This window comes from Falco naumanni, chromosome 6, assembly GCF_017639655.2.
Source record: "Falco naumanni isolate bFalNau1 chromosome 6, bFalNau1.pat, whole genome shotgun sequence".
In the NCBI taxonomy this organism is placed as follows: Eukaryota; Metazoa; Chordata; class Aves; order Falconiformes; family Falconidae; genus Falco; species Falco naumanni.
Genome location: NC_054059.1, coordinates 67,640,072 through 67,662,616, shown reverse-complemented (window position 1 = coordinate 67,662,616; position 22,545 = coordinate 67,640,072). Strand labels below are relative to the sequence as shown.

Below are 22,545 nucleotides of genomic sequence, written 5' to 3'. Positions count from 1 at the left end.
ATACAGGACAGAAACAAACCACTGTTTGAGAAGATGAGTGCTTTGTGAAAAGTTGCAAGAGCCTCAAGTTCAAATACAATATCAGGAATATTTATTCAGGAACTTGTTTGTTTGATTGATTTTTTTAAAGGCTACTACTTAGTCGCACTTCCATAGCTAAGCCTCAGCTCAGGATCAGGTGAATGATGCCTCAGCCTTGACCATCCTGTGGCTGCTTTCTAGCACTTGTGCCTGTGGGTCATCTACAAAAAAACCCCCAAAAACAACAAAAAAAGACTGAATCATGGTGTTGGGCTGTGGCTGGAACAGCACGTGGACCTGGGAACTCCTTGTGGAATACTGCAGTATGTACTAACAGGGATGTGGTCAAACATTACTTGAATCTGCCAGGTAAAGGGGGAACTGGACATCCTGCCTTCCTAGCATAAGTTCTCTGGAACGATTTTCTTTCTCTGATCTTGCCTGCCTACTTTTGGAACACAATTCCTCACAGAGTACTCAATTCTCAGGTTATTAACCATAATGATGTATTTAAAGGCTTTGGATTATCTTATTTTTCCTTTAGAGAGAGAAAGGCTGAGAAGGGACATGTTGATATTACAAGGAGAGAATGATATGGGAGATGTGGTCAATTGTGTTTTATTTACATTGTCAGTGGGATAATGTATTTTGATCTGAAAGTGACAGATAGTTCTCTGTACATTTAGTTTTAAGGGATTGTTACAGATTCATATTCTTATTTTATGAACTGTATAATAAAGGTTTCATAGGGTTCAGGAAGACATACGTCACTGTTCCCATCTCCCATCTTCCTCTCTTCTGAGTCAGCTGCACCCTCTTGCTGCTCTTTGCTAGACTTCCATGAGAGTTAATTTTAACTTGCCAAAATGGCAGAAAACCACCCACTCAGTTTTGATGGGACAGTTTTCTGCCATTCTTGTGAAGCAGATCAGCTTAACAAAGGATCCAGTAAGCACCAGGGCCAATGGATGGGAGGTGGAAGGAGGCACTGTGAAATACCTTCTCCTTCTGCCAGCAGCCAGCTTGTGTCAGCTCTGCAGTACGTGAAATTTTACCTTAAATCAATAGATACATAATATTTACTTTAAAAAAGAAACATGGTAAGTTCTATCACAGTTTTCAGCATCTACAATAAACTGTAATAAATCAGTGCTTGAACCTAATCTAAAAAGGAATTTTAAAATGATTCTGGTTATATAATTGTGTCTCTCTAAAACCACAGAAAATTAAAAACATAGCTTTACAAGGCAGATAAAAAGCTTTCAAATAATCACAGAACACAAGAAAGGAAGTCCATTGTTAGACAAGGTATTCACTAGAAAGGACAAGAAACTGAGGAATACAATCACAGTGACCTGGAAAAGCACGCACTACAAAGGATTGCTTGAAATGTGCCGATTCTAAAGCAAGACTGGTAGCACCTAAACTTAATAGGACTGTTTCATAATAGATTTTTTTTTGTGTTGGTGAGCTGCTCTTCTCCTATCTGAAAAACTGCCCTCCATCCAGTCCTCTGCACTTTGGTTTTCCCCTGACTGCCTAGAAGCATTTCTTAAGTATTACAGACAGTCACTGCCTCTCGGTAAGTCTATTCAAACTCCCTTGCTGAACAAATAAGCTTTTGCTTTAAAGCGATCATCTACTCAATAAAGCTTATGGCTTTTGAGGGCTACAAAACCTATTTTGCACACAGCATTTTTGCTTTACAATTAGTTGCTTTGCATATGCAGAGCCCGTATCTTATGCATCTCAAGACAGAATATCCTCTTTCCTGATAAAATGGGAACACAGTAGGATTTTGCTTCTGATGTAATCTCAAAAGTATAATATGAAAATACAGCCAAATTTAAATTATTTACATTCATTTAAACAAATATGTGATTTTTCTATAATATTTAGACATAGGTAACTGTGTAACTTGGAAAAAAGAAAACTTCGTATGTTACTAGTTCAGTAAAAGGCTCAATGACTTGCTTAACGTACATCTATATGCTTTTCTGTTGAGCTCAGTGACAGCAGGAATAGGTTAAGGTATAGGGCAGGGTGCCTGCTGTAAACCTCAGAAGAGCACAGCACTTCTCTGCTCTGTGACACTGGGCAAAACCCTTGAATTCAGAATCAGACAAATGATGCCTGGACACTGGTGTGCAGTCCTTAAGGCCCTCATCTTGCTCCTCAGGGCCCTGAAATGCATTACTCTGTCAGATCCATAGTCTACCCCGGCCTCAGCCTGTGACAGTTGTTAATACCAGACACTTCAAAAAAAGGTATAAATTACCCCACATACCTGTAGCTTGGTGTAATTGATATGTTGAAGCCTCCATATCCATACAAGAAGGCAGGGTGAGAACCATCCAGTTTAATTCCTTTCTTGTGAATAATAAACATCGGGATCTTTGTACCATCTTTGCTAGGGTAGAAAACCTAAGACAAGAGAAAAAGAAATATGAAATGCTGTTATTGTCGTAACTTTGCACAACTGCTGTTAACAAAAATCAGAGGTGATCACTTCCATGGTGGTCAGCAGGTAAAACTTTCTGAGCAATCTGCATCAATTGCCTAGGTCAGGTTCAGCAATGGCCATTACCCGCTTGGTTGTTTAATGGCTCTGGAAAATGTATCAAAATGAGACAATACACAGGGTATGACAGTATCATTTTTACATATCTTATCCATCAATTCTACATACAAGGGGGTTTGAGAAAATTCTACAAAAACAATACAATTCTCTGCAAGGGAAGACTGCATTGTGAAAACACAAGACCTGCATGGTCCATCATATGTGAAAGCAGCAAAGACTGAGCTGGCAAGGAGAACAAACAAAACTAAAACCAGATTTCCAATCATCTAAAATTATAATTTCTAAAAATTTATCCTTTTTTAAAAATTCAGAATTTCAGACACTAGAGAACAGTGGACAGGGAAGAAACAAACTCATGGCAGGGTGGTAATTTAGTGTGACCCCACTAAACACTGCATTGGTTTGGATAACAGAGAAAACTCTGAAGATCTGGTCTTTACTGCTGAAATCACAGAGAACTCCTTTACATCAGTTGGTGCAGCAGGCCTTGCTTGCAAAAACATAATCACAAGCAACAGGCCAAAGATATTTTAAAACTCACAGTATTTTGGTTTTAGTATTAATACATTGGCATTAACAACATTACTCAATGGAGTCACTCCACATACCAGGTTCAAGCCAAAAGACTAAACTCTGAAGAGCTGAAGACACTGTTTCTTACTAAGACTTGTGAAAACAGCAAAAAGCTGACTGCTCAACACCTGCATATGCAGCATGAATTCACCAAAAGCAAGTCTGTATCCAGCAAAAGTGGACTAAGCATTGGGCAGTCTTTCCAGATTGTCTCAGTGACCTCTTCATCTCATCAGGGTAGTAACGTAAGTCATAACAGAAACTTTTGTGGCACTTGGTGGGTTTTTAGGCATTACCTAGCAGCTAGAAGCAGAAGCACTAACCCTGCAGAGCCCCCAAATCCATCCAGCAGGAGCACTAACCCTGCAGAGCCCCCAAATCCATCCAGCAGGAGCACTAACCCTGCAGAGCCCCCAAATCCATCCAGCAAGACAACTGAACTGCCTGTTGCCTCTCAGGAAATCAGCTCCCAAAACACCGAGTATCCATGCAGCACATACTTTCATATCTCTTTCTATTACTGCCACAGCACTGTGTGAATGTAAAAGCTAAATTACACGTACACAAACATAGACTGCAATTGCTTAACACAGTTCCCATATCTTTTTGTTCTTATGCATGTATCTGCCTGCGAACTCTAATTTAGGACTGAGCATGTCTGACTTTGCCAGTCAAGCAAAACACATGGTTTCGAACGTAGTTTACTACTTGTCCTAAAGTTCTGGTTGACTACTTTTCATTGCTTTGGTTTTAGCATCATTATTTGCAGCTTCTAGTCTAATTAGAACAAAGCAGCAGTACATTAAGAATGACATTCTTATAATTTTGTTGCATGTTTACAACCTCTGTGCTTTTAAGGGAAACAGACCTAACATACTTTATAAAGCACACGATCAACAGGATCTATTTTTATAACACATGAACATCAACAGTAATTTGAACCTGTGCAACACGTTTATTCTGAGCATTGCCTGTAATGCAAAACATGTAAATCCACATAGCACGTTGAAAACAAAATAATCACATTTAATTTCAGTTTAATCATTGCTAAGGAAATGTAAGCCATTTCAAATGAAACCATATCTACGTCTGAAGGCTTCACCAAAACCTCTAGACATTTTCTAGATAAAATTCAACATTTCACAGTTTGCAGCAGATGGAAAAATCCAGAACAAAAGCCTGAAGGCATTTTTACACAGATAAAATCAGTTTCTAACTACTGCCGCAACTGTACCTTTACTGACAAGTGCTCATCAGAACTCACAACAGTAGAATACAAAGGATTTTCATTTTAAGTGTTTATCTAAACACTATAAACAAATAAAATATCTGATGGACAGAAAAACTGCTGAGGCTGGCAATGAGGAGCTCCAGAGAGACTCCCCTCTAAAATGCCATACATCAGCTCCAGTTGTTGCTGGCAATTCACACGAAGTGAGCACCTGGCCCTCTTGTGTTTCCAGCAACTTACTGCTGTTGGCCAGTCCTTTCCCAATGATTAAAGGATGCCACTAATTTTACTGCCTCTTTAACAAAGGGGGTATTTTTTTAAAACTCTGAAAACTGACTTCAGTAGGGCTTTTATCATCATCAGTAACATACCATTAAATGAAAACTCAACAAAAAAGATGCACGTCAAGGTGACATTTGCAATTTAAGAGTTTTCGCTCTTATCTTTGTTAAAATAATGATTACCTCTCCCTCTGAGAGGAACAAATGGGAGTGCGGTGGAAATCAATTCGGTGAGACACCAAGATATGTGAAGCCATTTAAGCTTCTCCAAATAGACTATTTTCAACAACTGATTCAATCTCACCTTTAAATTAGGTGTTATCTCTGAAGCAAGTCAAATGGTTTATTCATGTCACCAATAAAGGGACAGTGCCTCTATCTCAAAGATTAAGGTAAACTGGAAAGGGCAAGCCCTAAAAAAAAAGGATTTCTCAAGATGGTATTTCATGCCTAATTTTAGAAGCTGTCGGCTTTTACAGCAGTGAACGCTCATAAAAGGGTACTACTGTTTTCTGCTTTATCACAGATAGAAGTGATCCACTTGTACTGGTCACATTATATTACTCATTGCTCATGTATTTTCAGATACACATGTCACTACAGCCATTAGCACATATAAGAGGAGGACAAATTAGCAAAGTGATTTTGGAATAATAATGCTTCAGACATATTATGAATGCTGAAACTCACCATTCAAGGAGGGACATGCTAAAAATAAAGATTTTCAACCTCCAGGAATGCACCAGCAGTGCTGTGTGGTTGACAGGGCACTCCTGCTGCAGGCAACCCTTCGTGCTATTCTAGGAGCATACCACCGGACCAGTACAAGAGCACTGAAATAGTTGTAGCTCACTTCGTCTCACACTAATGTCCCTATCTGTCACATGGCAGCAGGGTCTCAGTGCCAGAATCACTTTCAATTCAGATGCTGGAACCTGTGGCATAAATTTATAGCCCCTCTGCTTTTTCTTATGACCCAGGAAGAAAGCAACACTGTTCACACAATTACTCATTACTATGAACTACACGAAAATTAAGCTATACAAGCCACACAAAACCCAATCTGAGTCATTCTTCTTTAGTGCATACATATACATTTACAGAGTGGTGTTTCGTGGTTTTCTGAGCTGTTGTTGGGGGGGGGGGGGGGGGTTGTTTGTTTTGTTGTTTGTTTTTTTATATATAAATTTGTCATTTGAAAGCAATTTACACTTCATTTTCACATAAAAAAGACAATGGAAGTTTACTTCCAACACATTTTATAGAGTAAGTTTTACAAGTAAATACAGTTAATGGCTGTGTGATAGGGTTTGTAAATACTCAGGCGTTAAGTAGTATAAAAAAAGTTCTATACATTCACTCCTGGGGACATCTTTGTCCTCCTAATCATTATTTGCTTTACATGTGCAGTATTATGTTAGGTGCATCTTCACTTAGGGAAGAGGGGAGCGATCAGCCAGCGCTGTAGACACCGACCTAAATTCAGAAAGACTTCCAAGTTTACCTACTTCTGCCTCTGCAGTGACAAGAAGCATCCTCTCCATCTCAAGTCACCAGGAGGCAAAACTACGTATTGTAGCTTTTGAAAAACTAAGAGGATTTGAAAGAGAGAGGTTGAAGACAAAATTTTTCTTTCATTTGTCTGTAGAGATAATATAGCCAGACACAAAGAACCAAAACTAATGTTGGCAGTCATCCACTGTGACTTGTCTTGTGAGTAAATATGAAATCAGTATCTTTTAATATTAAAGCAAGTGATACAATCATCACAACAAATAAAGAAATAAAACTAATCTGCCTGAATACTCACACTGTGACACATAATTAAAAATACCTAAACCTACTGAAATTTAATAGAAACTTCCATTTCTAAAAATTGAAAACACTCAGCAATTTGTAATTATTCCATTTCACTTCTTTCAGACATGTTTTCTCTGTTTATATAATGGAGAGATCAAAAGATGTATGTAATTAAAATTGTGTTGGGAGAAAAAAGTGCATGTACACCTGACATCATCTCAGTTTTACAAACCCCAAAATCCTTCTAAGCAAAAAAAAGAACCCCAAACTTGTACATATTTAAAATCAACCTTACAATGGCAAGATTCAACACAAGTTTTGAAATACCACTGTAAAACCCAAATAAAAAATAAGCTTATGCAAATGGGTCTAATGCAAATATTTTAAAACTGTGAACAATATCTGAATGTCTAGAAACCTTTTATAATTTTTCAGACTCGCTCATTACTGGCAAAGAAATAAAATCCAATTAAAAAGTGATTAGTTTGGCTTTTCAGAAATAATTATTTCTGCAGATAATACCTCAATTTTACATATGAAAAGAAACTTTGACTTCTGGGACTTGAAAACACTCTCTGAGTCACCGTAGGCTAATTATTCTTAGAAAGCCACCAGTGATTCTAAAAAAGTCTCTCTCAGCCTCTCTTCCAAGATTAGGTACTACATACCAGAGATATCAATTCTTTCCATGTCTTTGTGTGCTTGATCAAAACCAGGTAAGAGTGACACTTGTCATTAGATTGACATCCATTGTACAAAACGCCAAAGAATTTTACAAAGAGCAACTAAAAAGGCATATACATGATACTGGAATACTCCTTATTAAAAATGCTTGTTCAATAATTTAGGTTTAATAACATCATGAGAATGCTTTTAAAATGAGTTTTGTTCCAGTGTCTTCTGTAGCGTTTTACTGACATCATGCCTTTTCATTTGAAACAAATACAGGATGTAGCAGTCCTATAAGATTTAGCAATTGTTTTCTGTTTCTGGATAAGAGAGGCTGCCCTCACCCGTGGCTGCTGTGATTCCACTAGCTGCCCCTACAAGGTTCCAGGCAGCGCTAGAGAACCACAGCACCCCGCTCGGTCCCAGCACCCACAGGCACCAGTGAAGCAGGCACCACTGTGCTGGCCAGCCTATCAAAGGGAATCACTACTTCAAGTCTTTTATTTTCTGGAACTGCATTTCAAGTGTCCAGTTTCACATACAGTATTATTTCCTTCATTAAGCGTGTGATGAAGATTTCTCATCATATTTACATATGATGAAATTTTTTTACATAGAAAAGCATGAGGAATTCATAGTAAATTACATAATGTCGCTCATGTTTCCCCAAACATCGTGAATGCTTTGCTAAAGGCTCACTATTTTAATAATCCCACACAACTATCTTTGAAAGATGACCGGAAGAGTAAACTTAAGGGAGTAGTCCCTGGAGAGGGTTTTCCTACCCAAGCTGTGGCATCAGGGTGTTCAGACCTGTATTTAGGTTCAGAGCTAATGGTGCCCGAGGCTGAACAATGGTACACAGCAACACCTCCCACTGATAAGCCCTAACAGCTGCCACTCGGTGCTTCAGGAAGGCAAGCCACAAAGACCCTGCCTTCACACCAGCAAGTCTGAACACTTGAGCATTGGCAGGCAGGGGGAAATCCTCGAGATGCCAGGGCAGAAATCTCATCTATGCAAAGAGAATCATGCGCTGCCTTCTGCACCGCCTCACCACAGCTCATTCAATCCCCCCATCGCCTCTGACCTTACAGAAAACCTGATATTAGTCCCGGACTAATGGCTATATAGCACATCACAAGCAAAACATCTGATTTATTGCAGCAGTGGCATGGACCCAAGTACAAGACCACCAGTGGCCCCGTGGACAGTTCTGGCAACCGGCCAATGGCCACCTGTAAGAGCAGCTCTTACTAACCACCAGTTTTAGTATTCCTCTATACAAAAGGAACGAGAAGTCAGAAGTAATAGAGAACTATTACCACTACACAGCAAATCCATGGGATCTGAGGTTTCGTTTCTTCAAAGGGGAATCCTCATCAATCTTCTTTAAGCCTCTTAAATTAGCTTCAGAGCAATTCTGTCTGGGTTGCAAAGCTTGCTTAATACAGAACTGGACAGGGGCCAAAGTAACTCAGTACAGTAAAAATTCATGCAGGTAAAACTCAGAAAGAAGAATACCCACTATAGACATTCAAAAGCGCTATGAAAATAATCAAGAAACCTTTTAGAAGAAATTGTTTCACCACCCACCCACCGGGACAAAAAGCAGCCTCATGCTGACAGAGGCAAAGTGCCAGGAGATGGTCTTTTAGAACAAATGCCTCCTTACTAAATGCAGCTGCCGAGCTGCAAATGACTGCAGGGAGGTGTCTCACAGGGTGGTGGGAGGAGAGAGGAAAAGGCAAGAGAAAAACACAGTTGAAAGTTCAGAAATGCTGCAAGACTGGCATGGCAGGAATTGTTTTTAAATCACACTTTTGTAGATTAGTTAAAGGGCAGCATCCCCTTTACATAAAGCCTTAGTGGTAAATGGGATCCAACAAGAACTCCCTCCACTCCACTGCTGCAACCTGAAAGACTTCTTGCCTTTTCTCTCAATGTTTATCCTCTGTCCCTTTCAGTGGGATCTCAGAGCTTCCTGCAGCAGAATAATTAGCATCTGCCACATACAATTATTCATTTTCTTTCATCAATTTGCCTTAAAGAGAACTTTGTGTACAGCGTAGACAGACATATCAGATAGATAACATTTACCTTTTGAGTTAAATGTACACTGTAGGCGTGTTAAACAGAAAAATGTCCCAGGGGGCTTTGTAAGTTACAGTCTCTTTCCTGAATCACCTCTGTGCTTATGCATTCAAGAAACGTATTATTACGAAGCAGTAGTATAGCATGAGGTAAGCAATGGCCTGTCTCAATGGAAGTAGCATAGTGTTATAAATAAAAACATATGTAACAGCTGCTGGCTACTGCAATTTCTTTCATTAAATCAACTTTATACTTCATTGAGAAAACTGCTCTGATAGGAGACAATTCACTGTAATAGTATATAGGCACTAGAAAGTAAACACTACTCATCTTTACATGCTAGAAATCAGTTCAAGCTGTAATGAGAAACAGTGTAAGAATAAAAATGTAGAGGTAACTTACCACAGGGTAAGCAAGGGGGAGAACTTATGCAAGCTACTCAACAATAACTATTCTTATTTATGGTTTTATGCTGAGGTAGGTGCATGCATCTAATTCAACATGCTGAGGAAGAGAGATATTCACTCAAACAGTAACTGGCTAATTCAGCTTTTCTGTTTCTGACTCCATCTTGCTCAAAACTTGCTTGGTTATCGCAACACAGCCCTGCTGTTGAGCTTTCATGAGTTTCAAAAAGATGACACAACCACTGCTGGTTGTTCTCCCTAATGCAAAGGCATCTACATAGATCAGGGTGCTCAAACTTGACCTGTAAACCTACATCCAAAAATTTTTGCACAGAACAAATTCAGTCTTGACACTGGTGATGTCAAGAGCTCAGCTTGTGTCAAAGCCCCAAGAGGATCCATATATTCCACTTATATTGCCAAGAAATTTTGTTTATGACTTTCAATAGCTGGACAATTTCAGAGCAACTCTGCTCTCTCTTCCTTAGAGAATCATACCATGTTTACAGATGTCAAGTTTGCTACCCAGAACAAGAGGTGCTATAAATCACTAAACACCTACAAAAATTCTGCATGTGGTTAGTACAATTTTGGAAAAAAAGTCAATACTCTTAATTCTTACTTTTTGGGTTGAATATTAACAGAGACAATCTACAATGGACAATGCAAATTTCAAAAAGTCCCAGATCACTTGTCCTGTGAATATTTATTTTGAGGAACTTACTGAAATAAACAGGTCACCTAGAAGCACTTCCATGTGCAGTTTTTCACTCAAATTATAGCTACAAGTAACTTAATTTCTGAGATTTAAGCTTGAATTTAAAGTTACCTATCCTCCCCCTACATTATTAAAAAACCAAAATGGCAGCAGAAGGAAAAAAAAAATCCCCCAAGAATGGTCAAGGATAAAGTCCTAGAAAGTATATGGGTTGCTAGCTTAGAAGAAAATAATTCTAAGGATCAGATGCTATTGATTCCAACAGCTGTGTCTTGCTGACCATCTCCTTTCTGTGGAAACAGTACTTCAGGCTCATCTATTGTTTTCAGATTTACAGTACTCATTGTGTAATGAAGAAAAATCACCCAGCAAGCAGCAAGAAGTAGAAGAGAATTATGAGAATGAGTTTTCATGACACTGTTGTAACAATACTTCAGGAAAAAATTAAACCAAAACTCGTATGAAGCAACCCAGCAAAAATTTCAATTGATGGCATAATTCCAGATAGGCATCATAACTAAGACTTTAAGGTACTTCGTAACAGGAACACCAAGAAGCATGCTGATGTATCCCTGTAATACTGTTGGAACAAGGAGGAGAAAAATGAGTAACAAAAGAGGAACGTCTTTTTTAAAAAAAGCATAAGACTAAGGACAGCTTGCAGCAATCTTTCCTTTCTTGGGCAAAATGTGAACAAGACAGCAAAATTAAAAAAACTTATATCAGTCATAAGGAATTCAACCACTATGAATCAACTACTAATAAATCAACAGATCAAATGTCTAATGATGTCAAGGCAACTTCAGTGAGCGATAACAGTTCAAAGAACACCACTAAGTAGAGGGAAAAAGTCAAGGATGTTCCTGTTGATAAAAGATCCCCTGATTTTAGGCATTCTACCATTATGCTTTGAAGCTTTTCTGCATCTTGTCTATATTTTAGCCATTAGCAGTGATTGCTGTGCACTATTACTTTCAAAAATAATTGACAAACTGGCTGAAAAGCAAGCAGTTCAGGGAGTCATCAGGGGAAATTTATGTATCAATTTTTCCCTGTCTGTGAGAATAGCATGCCAGAACTAAGAAAATAATCTATTTCTTTATTGCATTTATCTACACAGTTGAAAAACTAGTTACTATGAATAACAACGGTATTTCTAAGAGGCTTCCCTTGTCCCATAAATTTCCTGGGAGATGACTCAAGGACAGAGCAGAAATAATTGATCTAAGGAAACATGATATTCTATCAGTACCTCTGGGCAGTCTTGATAAAATCAAATAAACTGCTAAATGAAGATGCAAACTAGATTACCCTTAATAAAATTGCACACTGATGAATTTGTAGTGGATAACAAACAGACAAAAGCCCACAGATAAAAACCTTGCATAATTAGTGACTGAACCTTTCTGGTAGAAAAGTGAACTGCTACCTTCCTTTTCCTTGGAAAAACATTCTTTCAGAATGCCCCAAGATACTGTATTTTAAAATTTTTACTACTTCTGACCTTATACTGAGGGCACAAGAAAGAAGTCTCCTGATCAATCCCACTCATATGTGTTCCACTTACACAAGTTCACAACTGCATCTCTAGGTAGTTATTGAAGTACTTTGTGTTTGTCCAATCTCTTCAACAGTGAATGACAACTTCAAAAAAACAATCCACCAAATCTATCTAGATAAAAAGCTATTGACTAACGAAGCTTCTTTAGCTCTGCCTTACCTGTTAGTAGTGCAAATTTTTTCTGTTTGTATAAATGGAGACTATGCGGTTGAAAGTGTCCAGCAACACCAACATATTATTAAGAGGTGTGATTGTGCCATAGAACACTGATAAGAAAGGTTGTCCAAAACCCACTCATTTCTATTTAGTAAACATTATTTTCTCAGTAGAAACTGAACTGCTCGTAACTATTACATGATCATCTTGGTTAATATGTATTCTTTTCTAAAGGAATCATATTCACAGTGAAAGCAAGAGTCGCAGCTTTAGTTTACAAGATATGGTACCATTTGCTTGCCTTTTTTTCCTTTAAATTGCAGCCTGCTCCAACCAGTGGCCACACACCCTCATTTACTTTGCACATGTTCCTGGGTTATGAACAACTTAGTTACGCCAAGTCTGAATCAAGACTGTGTAAGATCTCACCAACTTTTGAAATTGCTGTTTTCCACTCTCATCTCTATCAATCTCTTTTCCACCAGGGTGATGAATGCTAATTAACAAAAACAACAACAACAAAAATCTTAATCCACCAAGCAAATGGCCGTGGGTGAAGACAGCAAGTATAATTTTACTGAGCTGCAGTGGTATCTATCTCAGAAGTTTTCTAAATTTTTCATTAGTTTTAAATATTACCAATTCTAAATTTTTTATGTGTCCTGTATGTAGTTAATGCATAGTTATCATTCCAAACACAATTTATTTCTCTGTTCTGCTTTTAAGCACCAGCACATCGGTGAATGTGATCCATGACTAAGACTCCAGAGTGCTGTGACAATGCAAGTAAACAAAGGAGCAACAACCTTCTATATTGTTCTCTGCAGACTGCTGTACTACCTTAAACCTCTTTGTATCAGTTGTGTGCCAAGCCTAATAAATGACTGCATAAACTAGTTACCAACTTGTGAGTGCTTGCTCTGAAACATAAACCTCCCAGCCCTGCCAGAGCCATTTCTATTCTAAAAACACCCCAGTTCCCTGGTAGTCTACAGGGACACCATTCAGAATGAGAGATGCATCCACTGTAAAGTATTTAAATGGAATATGGAGCTGTGGGGAAGCTTAATTGCTAACAGGAAACACTGAGACACTGCAGAAAAGAGGGGACGAGGGAGTGCCTTTTGGAAGGAGTAACAAACAGAAGGAAAAACTACCAGAAAAACGTAAAATTCAATCCAGTAAGGCCAGAAATGCAACATACTATACTCTGACAAGTGCAATCACATACAGGATGGGGAACAACTAACCAAAAAAATAATTCAGAGAAGTATCTTGGCGTTATAGTACATGCCAAATTGAACTTGAACAAACAATGAATTGTCAGGGGAAAAGGCAAACCCTATACTGGGACACGCAGGCCAAAGTCTCATCTGCAAGACACATGAAGTAACTGTGATGGATGCACTCGACCTCCTTAACCAAACTAGCAGTAGTGTGGTACAAACTCCAAAGGAGGTAAAGGCTTGAGCTGTAGCTGGGCCAAAAACTCCGAGAAACCCACAAAGCAGCAGAGTGACCCACTAAGCATCAATACATATGGGTTTGGGCACCGTTCATGTGACTTACACATGAATAGTGGGTGTTTTTTCCAAGACTCATTTATCAAGGAACAAAGAAAGTTGTGGGTACGAGGATTCTCATGCACACCTTCCCATTGTATGCAATTTGACTACAAGCCAACCACTTTATCCCGTAAATATGACAGCCTAAGTGAGCCTTCATTGAGCTTCCCCTGCTAGGCAGCATGGTGGTGATGGTATAAATGGAGACTGCGATGCCCCTTGAGGTTGCTCCTTGAAGCAGAGACAACTTTTTCACAACAACAGATCTTTGGATGAGTCCAATTTGAACTTTCTCTAAATTGCGACTGGACCACACACCAGTGGCTCTCCCCTTGATCGGGACGCCTCTCAAGGCTTGAGATTCCTTACCTGAGACCAAGAGATCCTTCCTTACCCAAGATGGAGAAACTCCTTATTTGCAACAGATCCTTGGTAAGTGACTGATAGCATGCTAAATTAATACTTATGAAATCCATGTAGTTAATTCCTTTAGATATAAACTGTTGTTCAGGTCTGAGACTAAGGTTGGACCAAGCCACAGTTCAGCTCCATCAGGAGTTTAGGAAGCAAGGGTGTCCTCTCTGAGTGTTGTGAGGATCTCCCTTACCCTTTTGTACCTCCAGTCTCTGTGTAGATCATTCCAGCTCGATCTTCCTTCTTGTTTCATCCATGTAGTAAGTCGCAGAGTGAACCTTGTCCCTTGCCATTGAACTTTGTTAAGTCACACTTCCACAAATTCACATTAAAACTACTTTTGCTGATACCTTTGATGGTGATCCTTTCAGTGACCCTAAATCACTCATCCTCAACAGCAACCCTTTCTGCTGTATTCAACATTTGCAAAGCCTCAGCTAGAGTGCTGTATTCAGTTTAAACCACTGCACACCATATGCTGAGAATCTAAAGAGATTCCAGGGAGAGAAAGAAGAGTGAGAGGAGGCCCAGAAAATACAACCTGCTAGAAAAACTGAACAGAGTGAAGGTTTTTGCTTGGTTTATTCTTAGTCTAAAGGAAAAAAAAATTGCAGGCACGCATAGTCAGAGTCTCTAAACATGCCAAAGTTTGCTGTAAGTAGAAAAGAATTACCTGTCCTGCATGTATGAGAGGGACACAAAGCAATGCATTTCAACCGCAGCAAGGGAATTTAGGTGAGACCTTGTGGCAGACACCCTGCTCCCTGCAAAAGCTTTTTAACTGTAAATACAGTGAGATGCTGGGACAGATTGCCTAGGGAGACTGAAGGCTTTTAAGCACAAGCCAGAAATGGTGCATGGCCAGCTCTGGGACATGGGTAGGTGCACAAGTTGGCACCACCTCCAACCCCATTCAGGTCCTGTAGCTTATTCCCTTTCCTGGTTTTTCTGTCCCTGGGTTATTACAGCAGCTCTGCTACAGGTTTTTCTGTTCACAGCTGCAACCACCTGCTGGGCAGTAGCAAGCAGCTGGTTCCTCTCTTCTTGCAGAAAAAGCCAGTAACCCTACCTCTTGGACTGCAATGGATTAGGTGAGTTTATGAGATTGTTTTTATCCACATTTTATATGATTTCAAGAAGAGAGGTTTCAAAAGCAGAAGTGGAGAAGACAAAGACTCTGAAAGAGAACAAGTGCCTCCCTTCTGGCTACCTTTTACCTTTCACAAAACTATCATTGTTTGTGAAGGCCATCCAGGGAGTTTACACATACATACTAAAACCATAGCATCATTTAGGTTGGAAAAGACCTTCAAGATCATAATCTACATGAACAGCTGGTGAGACAAGAGATGCATTCAAAAAACTACCATTTGCACTGAAAATCTGTATTACATTTCAGAAAATGGTTGAAATATTTAAATATTAATGTCAAATCCAAAATCTTTTAAAACTTGCCCATATATATATTACAGATGTGTAAACACCTGTCAACTGGGTGCACAATACTTTATTCTCGCGTAGTATGGGCTTCAATAACAAGTAAGCAATTATAATTACTACTGTTCTGCAATTTTGCTTGAATTTAAAAACCATCCTGTGGCAGAAACAGATACATACCTGCATATAAAACTCTTACTAAATGTAAACCACCTTCTTTGGAAACCTAATAACTATTCAACAGACTTACATGCTAGCACATTATACTGCTAGCACAGTACTCAAAAAGACAACCAGGGAAGTCTGGTTATTTTGGTGGCCTGGTAAAGGAACTCAGTGTGCTTCCCTGCCAGATCAATGGCTCGAATGCTGTCCCACATCAGTGATGCCTGAAACTGCAATCACATAATGATCTTTTGCCAGCTGCATGAATAAAACCAGTGGTTGTAGTCCCAGAGCGATCTGTCCTCAATGCAGCATTATCATCCAATTTAACACTCTTCTGGGTAGGCTCCATGAGGCAAAGTAATGGGTGGGCAGATGGATAGAAAAATTCCCACACTTGCAGAGGAGTGCTCTCGTTCTGAACAATGCTGGCACACCAAAATTTGACATTTAGCCTCAAAAAAGGGACAGAGAAAAGTGGCAGCTACCGCTTCTTTCTTTCAGTAGAGGACTAGACGTGCAGTCCTTAGTACGCTGAAATTTTCCATTTTTTTGGCTGATTGGTCTAAGCAAGAATTAAAAAGCCATAAAGGAGCTTCAGAGCAGTTTTTTCATGGAAGCATCCTGTGTTTTTGATCCTGTACCACTGATGGAATTGGCCATTCAGTCTGCACTATACAAGACACACAAACACTATACTGATCAAAAGACAGTGTTTTGTCTGCATTTAATGCTATTAGAGATACCAAGAGTGGGAGCTTTTCATTGATACTCAAGTTCTGTGAACTGCTACTTGTGTAAGACTTTAATAACTGGCTTGACTAAGTTTTCAAACCACATCTGAAGACTCAGCTCTGAGGAACAGCAAAAGAGGAGTAGCAAAGCACTACCATTAGAATAGCAAACCATCAAAATATACACCCAGTGCAACACCTCATCAATGTGCAACCACGGACAAATTTAATTCTGAATGCTTCTGTTCCTGTAGAACAAAGCTACTAATATTCACTACCTTTGAGAAATAACATTCATGTGTTTATACAAAAGGGAGGAGAAAAGTTGAAAGAAGATTCCCACTGAGAATCATTACATAGAATTCTTATTTATCTTGTAAGGGAGTTAATTAAAATAGTAATATGTTCATGGTTAATTACTGGAGGTGAGATCAATCAAAAGAGTGAATATGAAAGTTGGAGAAAAAAAAAGAATGGAAGAAATCTTCAGTGATTTGTTTAGAAATAGGACAAGAAACAAGCATTTTCACTGCAACAACATTCACATTTTAATCTCTCTATATCAGCAAAGAACCTACCTATTAAGATTCCTGAAGGCTTAAATACATATGTTCATTTAAGGTGTCTGAGTGAAGGATTTTTAAAATCTTCTTCCTGATGGCAAAATGTATTTTGCCATTTGTTGTAAAAATCAAAACTATTTTTTATTCACAATTAACAATGCAATCATTTATACACGGGAGCCTGTAAAGCAATCCTTTAAGCTCCATTACAATTTCTCAAGCTCTCGTTTAAAACTCCTGTGTGTAAAAAGGGATTCTCTACACTATATTCAATGGTTACAACTGTTTTAATCCATGTTATTTCACCTTGTGTTTTAAGGAATTCTGAGAAAGAAATGAAGCATGAAATGTAGCTTAGGACCAAGTATGCCAACTAACATGTCCATTCACTAGAAAAGCAGAAAACAAACCCCTGTGAATTCAAACAGAAGTTCTACTGGGTAAGGCATAAGAATAATATTTCACAATGAGTTTTATGCTATTAAGCAATCACTTCTCTTGTAGGCTTAAAACAAATGAACATTTTAATAATGTCGAGCATGAAGGTTCTATAGACTGCAACATTTTAAGAACGTCTTCAATTCCCTGCACACTTAGCAGAAAACCAAACAATCTAAAAGCTTGGAACTAGTGAATCACAAAGCCTGTATGACAATCCAAATGAACACAGAGACTGGTATTTTAGTATTATCCTTCATGCTGTGTGGTCTGGTATTGTGCTAATTCTTCCTAAGAGGAGTTCTGTACTCCTCCATACCAAACCACATTTCCATTGTTTTATATTCTGCTGAACAAAGGCTCCCAACACCCTAAACTGTGCAGCAATACCATGTGGTATGTAAGATGGGGATAAAGCAACTCCAGCCATTTTAACCTTAAAACAGGATTTTAACTGTATCGGTAAAAAAAAAAAAAAATCTATGCAAGGTCCTATCATTTTATCCTCTTACTTGGAATAGAGAGATCTGGTTCTCACTCCAGACACTTAAGGAATATCATGATCTGTGAGAATTACTCATGTGAATTACCTGAAGTGCATGGGTGGGACTGCTTAAATATAATGGGTGTAGAGCCAACTGCTACTCCTCTGCTCAGGCATAAGAATTTCAAAGTTCAAGAACATGTTAAGGCCATTACAGGAAATTCTTCACTTGATATTTTTTTAGAAATAAAGTCCTTCATACTGACAATTTCTAGCCTTAAAATGGAGTGTACTTTGGCTGCAAACATGTAACACATTTAATACGCAGTCTCTTGGTTTTCAAGAAATACGTGGCCTTAAAACTAGAGAACTACATTTTCAGTTAGTGTTTCTTCACTGACCTGCAATTAGAAGAGGTAATGGCAGATTAAAGTGGTGTTTTGTAACAACCACATGCCAAGGGTGTATGATGCTAAATTCACATAGGCAAACAGCCAATGCTGCCACGATTGTCACTATGATTTTGTTTTTGTGATATGTCCTCCAGAACAAGACTCTTGTCTTGGTGCCAAAATCACAGCCATTGCCAAAACACTGGCAGAGATCACAGCTGAAAACTTCAGGAGCTCTAATGGAGGCAGCCCAAAGCTTATTTTCCCCCTGCAAGGGCAGGTGTCTGCCATGCTATGGCAAGCACTAAAACTGGTGCATTTGTTCACATTTCCGCCTCCCCCCAACATTTCTTCTTCCTTACCACAATATGGAACCACAAGGAAATAAAAGGAATAAAATAGAAACAAACAACAACAAGCAGCTTGTTTCCTCCATGTATTAATTCTACCCTTCCATCCTGTGAGACGGAGGCAGGATTCAAACCCCAAATACTATTAGAAGCAAGAAAGTCCAACTCCTCAAAAATCAATCCCCCTTTGGCTGTGCTGGATTCTCAAGAGAAGGAAGAAAACGATGCCAAAAAAACTTCCTTGAAGAAAAGTTGAGAACTCTTTGTCTTTGCTCAGAATCACTGTAAAAAGTACATGCCTTTCTTCTCCGAGTGCTTTTTCTCAACAGAGATAGATTCAAAGCTACTGAATCTCTCCAAACTCAGATAATCTATTCATATATACATAGAAAAGGGAAAGAAACAACATTAAGACCATTTCTATAACTACACTGAAAAATCAATGATGATTATCAGCTCTTGCATTGCTAAGCAGGTCTCGCTTACTACAGCTTTCACAGGACACTGCTTTCCTCTGCTGCCCTCTGTTATTTTTTTATTTTAATGAGGGAATCTAATGCTCATGGAATGACACAACCAGCAACGGTGAGATCCAGGAATAGTGTGGGCAGGTGCTGTGCACAAGTTTCTCCCACATCATTGCCAATCAACCTCAAGCCTGACTCATCTTCTCTCAGTGTATTTTCCTGAAACAGAGATTAACCACTGTGCCAAACTGCACGGTGTAAAGTTCCACTAGGAATTAGAATGACTGTAGACAAATTTTCCCTATCAATGACTAATAACTTGAAATCAGTCCTGTAAGGGCTTAAAGATGGGGTGAAAGACTGAACAAAAACCCCGATAAACCTCTCATGAAAATCACTTCACCTATAAAACCAAATCTCTGCAAAAGAGGAAATTAATTCCAGCTGCAAGAAAAGAAATATCCTTTTTAAGACTTCTTGTTCTTTTATCTGTGCAGCAGTATCTAAAAAACATCCGCTTTTAAATCAAACTAAGTTGTGAAACTAAGTTGTGTTATGAATTTTACCCTTCTGCAAGAGCTAATCCAAAGTGCATCTGTCAATAGCAACATCTGTTTTGGTTCATCTCAAACTATTTCAAGGACACTACCAGAAGATATTTGAAGAATGGCAAAAGGAGTCCAACAATATTTTTAATGCTGTAACTTCAACACTTACAAGGCTGCATATCAAGCTAAAAAGTAGGTGAGTTGTGAGCCAGGCCAGAAGACTGTTTATCCATGATTAGGTGTCACTGTTAGGTGTTAATATGGAGAGGCATACAAGAACTTAGTTGGCAACTTTGTAAAGATAAAATAAAGGCTTTTTATTTAAAGCAACAGTGGAGCTATTGATGCAATAAACAGCTTACAGCAAGTGCCATTTGTAAGTTCCTGCAAAAGCGTTCTTGCCTCCTGTAAAACCCACACCAGGCTATTTCCTGAAAAAAGTCTGTCATTGTGATGGATGGAAGCGAGCATGGAAGCAAAGACAAATTTCAAGAAGCGCTTGGCAGAGGAAAAATTATTAACACAACTTAATATATCATTTAACAAAAGTAGCCAGGATAAATTTTTGATGTGTGGCAAGCATTTTAAACAGTCTGACTTCTTCATGAAGGTCACGGTCTTTCAAGGTAAGGGCATTCGCACAAGTTAATGCACAGGATGTTAGACTACGTACTTGCAGGGTGTCACACTGAGCCAACAACCTACAGACATGCTCTTACCCCGGTGTAAATGTCAGGTACATTGAGACAGCTCTCCCTTCGGTAAATTGGCTAATTTGTTCTTGCTTTGGGCTGCTGAAGGGTAAGAACTTAACCTCAGGTACTACAAAGCAGCTGCTCTACCATAAATTTACTTAGTGTAGTAAACTTTATCACTGGTTCACACTTGCACTGCACAGCATCTACAAAGTCCTGTAAAGTGGATCCAAGAGAGCAAAACATAGGCGCTGTGGCATTTTCCAATTGCCATTTATTCAGGTTTCAGATACATGGCACCTTACACTTCCCGTTCAAATCTTAACTCAGTTATGTTCAAAGACTGCTAAAGAACAACACCACATTAAAGTTTCATATATGCTGTGCAGACAAAGCTAGGAAAAATTGCTAGTCTAAATAGGTATTTCTTCAGGTATATGAGAATAAAGGAAAAACCTTGGCAGGAGACCTGCCTTTCATTAAGGACACAGATCAGGACAGGGCCGGCAATATTTTTCTTTACTGCTTAGTAATTCTGATGGAAATTAAAATGATGAAATAAATCCCTTAGTGTTTTTTATTCTCCTGTAATCAGCAATCTTTGCCTATTCTCAGTATATTTCTTGCATTCTTAATTTTGCATTTCTTTCACAATGCCCTGCAATGCTGCTGAGTTTTGCAGTGGCTATGCAAGACTTTAATCTAGTTGACAGCCATTTATAAACTGCTTTGATAAGCTCCCATCTCCCTTTTCCTCCTCCAAGCAGAAGCATCATCAAGGGTCCAAGTGGGACCCCACAGATGAAAACGAGGACTAAAGTCTGGCAGGAGTGTGTAGCACTGGCAGGCTGAGTTACTACAAAGGTGCCCAGGCAGTCCCGGCTCTGGCCCTGACAAAAAGCCTCTTTCACAGCTCAGCTGAGATTTCTCCATCGATCTGAATGATATGGGAAACTAATTTTCAAGATGCTGCCATGCCGAGATCATTTGTTGAGAAAAGGCAAAACTGGATGATGAGTGGTGAGCCAAGAGTGCTCTTTACAAGCACTGATCCCAGTGTAACTACACAGGTTGCATTTCCCTAGAGCTGGTACTGAGACGGAGTAAGGAGAAAACCAGAAACAGGAATACTGACTTCCACCCCGTTACAGCCTAGTGGTGAAGCTCTGCCAGTGATGTACAAAGTGAAGGATTCCAAGGGCATAGCAACAGCATGCTTCCTCCTCAAAATTATTTGTATTACTATTCTATTTTACCTTAATTTAGCATGTAATTGATTTAAATGTAAAATTAGATTTTGTTTTTCCAGACATTTATTTCATAAAATTTGATTTACTAGAAAAATACATTACTTCTAATTTATGGCAATCCCTTCTAAACCCTTTTTAATTACATGGGTATTTGCGTTCCATTATTATCCGTCTGAGGTTGATGGCAGTATTATAATTGTACCAAGTTGTTTCCTAAAGAGAATGCTGTTTTCTTTCTCTTTTTCAGCTCACTATGCTCTGAAGTTACTTTGTGGAAGTCCCTTAATGAATTTGAGTGAAGCAGTAAAAATGTATCCTCCGTGTGAATGTTTCTAGCAAACTGCCATCTACAACACTCTTACTTCTCTCTGGAGATGCAGAGACAAACAGATGGTACTGTTTACAACCACCTCATGCACACACACTACTGTCTTCATGCTTTTACAGAATATGCCCTGTGTATGTGCTGGAGGCAAAAGTAAAAATAAAGAGATAAAGAAAAATATCTAATCTCCTTTCAAAGACTCCAAGCCATGTGTTACTGTTATAGTGTTGCTTAACTTTTATCTCCTAGGTCATTTCACCTTTTTCCAGGCTAAGCTTATTTAAGTTCCACTTTAGGCATCAGATCTTGTTATACCTTTGTCTACAGTATGAAAAATCCTCTATTCCACTCTTCTTCTTACTCTACAGACGCAATATCCTACATATGAAATAATGCCTCCCCCCTTCTATATTTCTTTTATAAATTGCAGGTGTTAAATACACTAAGCATCACAATATAATGACTGTTTTTCTAGATCCCCAATTATTTTGGGTGAGTCACCATCCCTGAAGGTATTTAAAAGGCGCATAGATGTGGTGCTTAGGAACATAGTTTAGTGGTGGACTCGGCAGTGCTGGGTTTATTGTTGGACTCGATAATCTTAAAGGTCTTTTCCAACTGAAATG

At 38.8% G+C, this 22,545-nt stretch overlaps 1 protein-coding gene across 1 annotated transcript in view; it reads right to left on the bottom strand.

Moving 5' to 3' along the window:
* The window catches only part of LOC121089972 (prolyl endopeptidase), a 113,874-nt gene that overhangs the window by 18,726 nt on the left and 72,603 nt on the right, over window positions 1–22,545 (bottom strand). Inside the window, exon 11 of the mRNA XM_040597829.1 lies at window positions 2,309–2,445. Coding sequence (XP_040453763.1) covers window positions 2,309–2,445 — 137 coding nt within the window. The remainder of the gene's footprint in view (window positions 1–2,308; window positions 2,446–22,545) is intronic.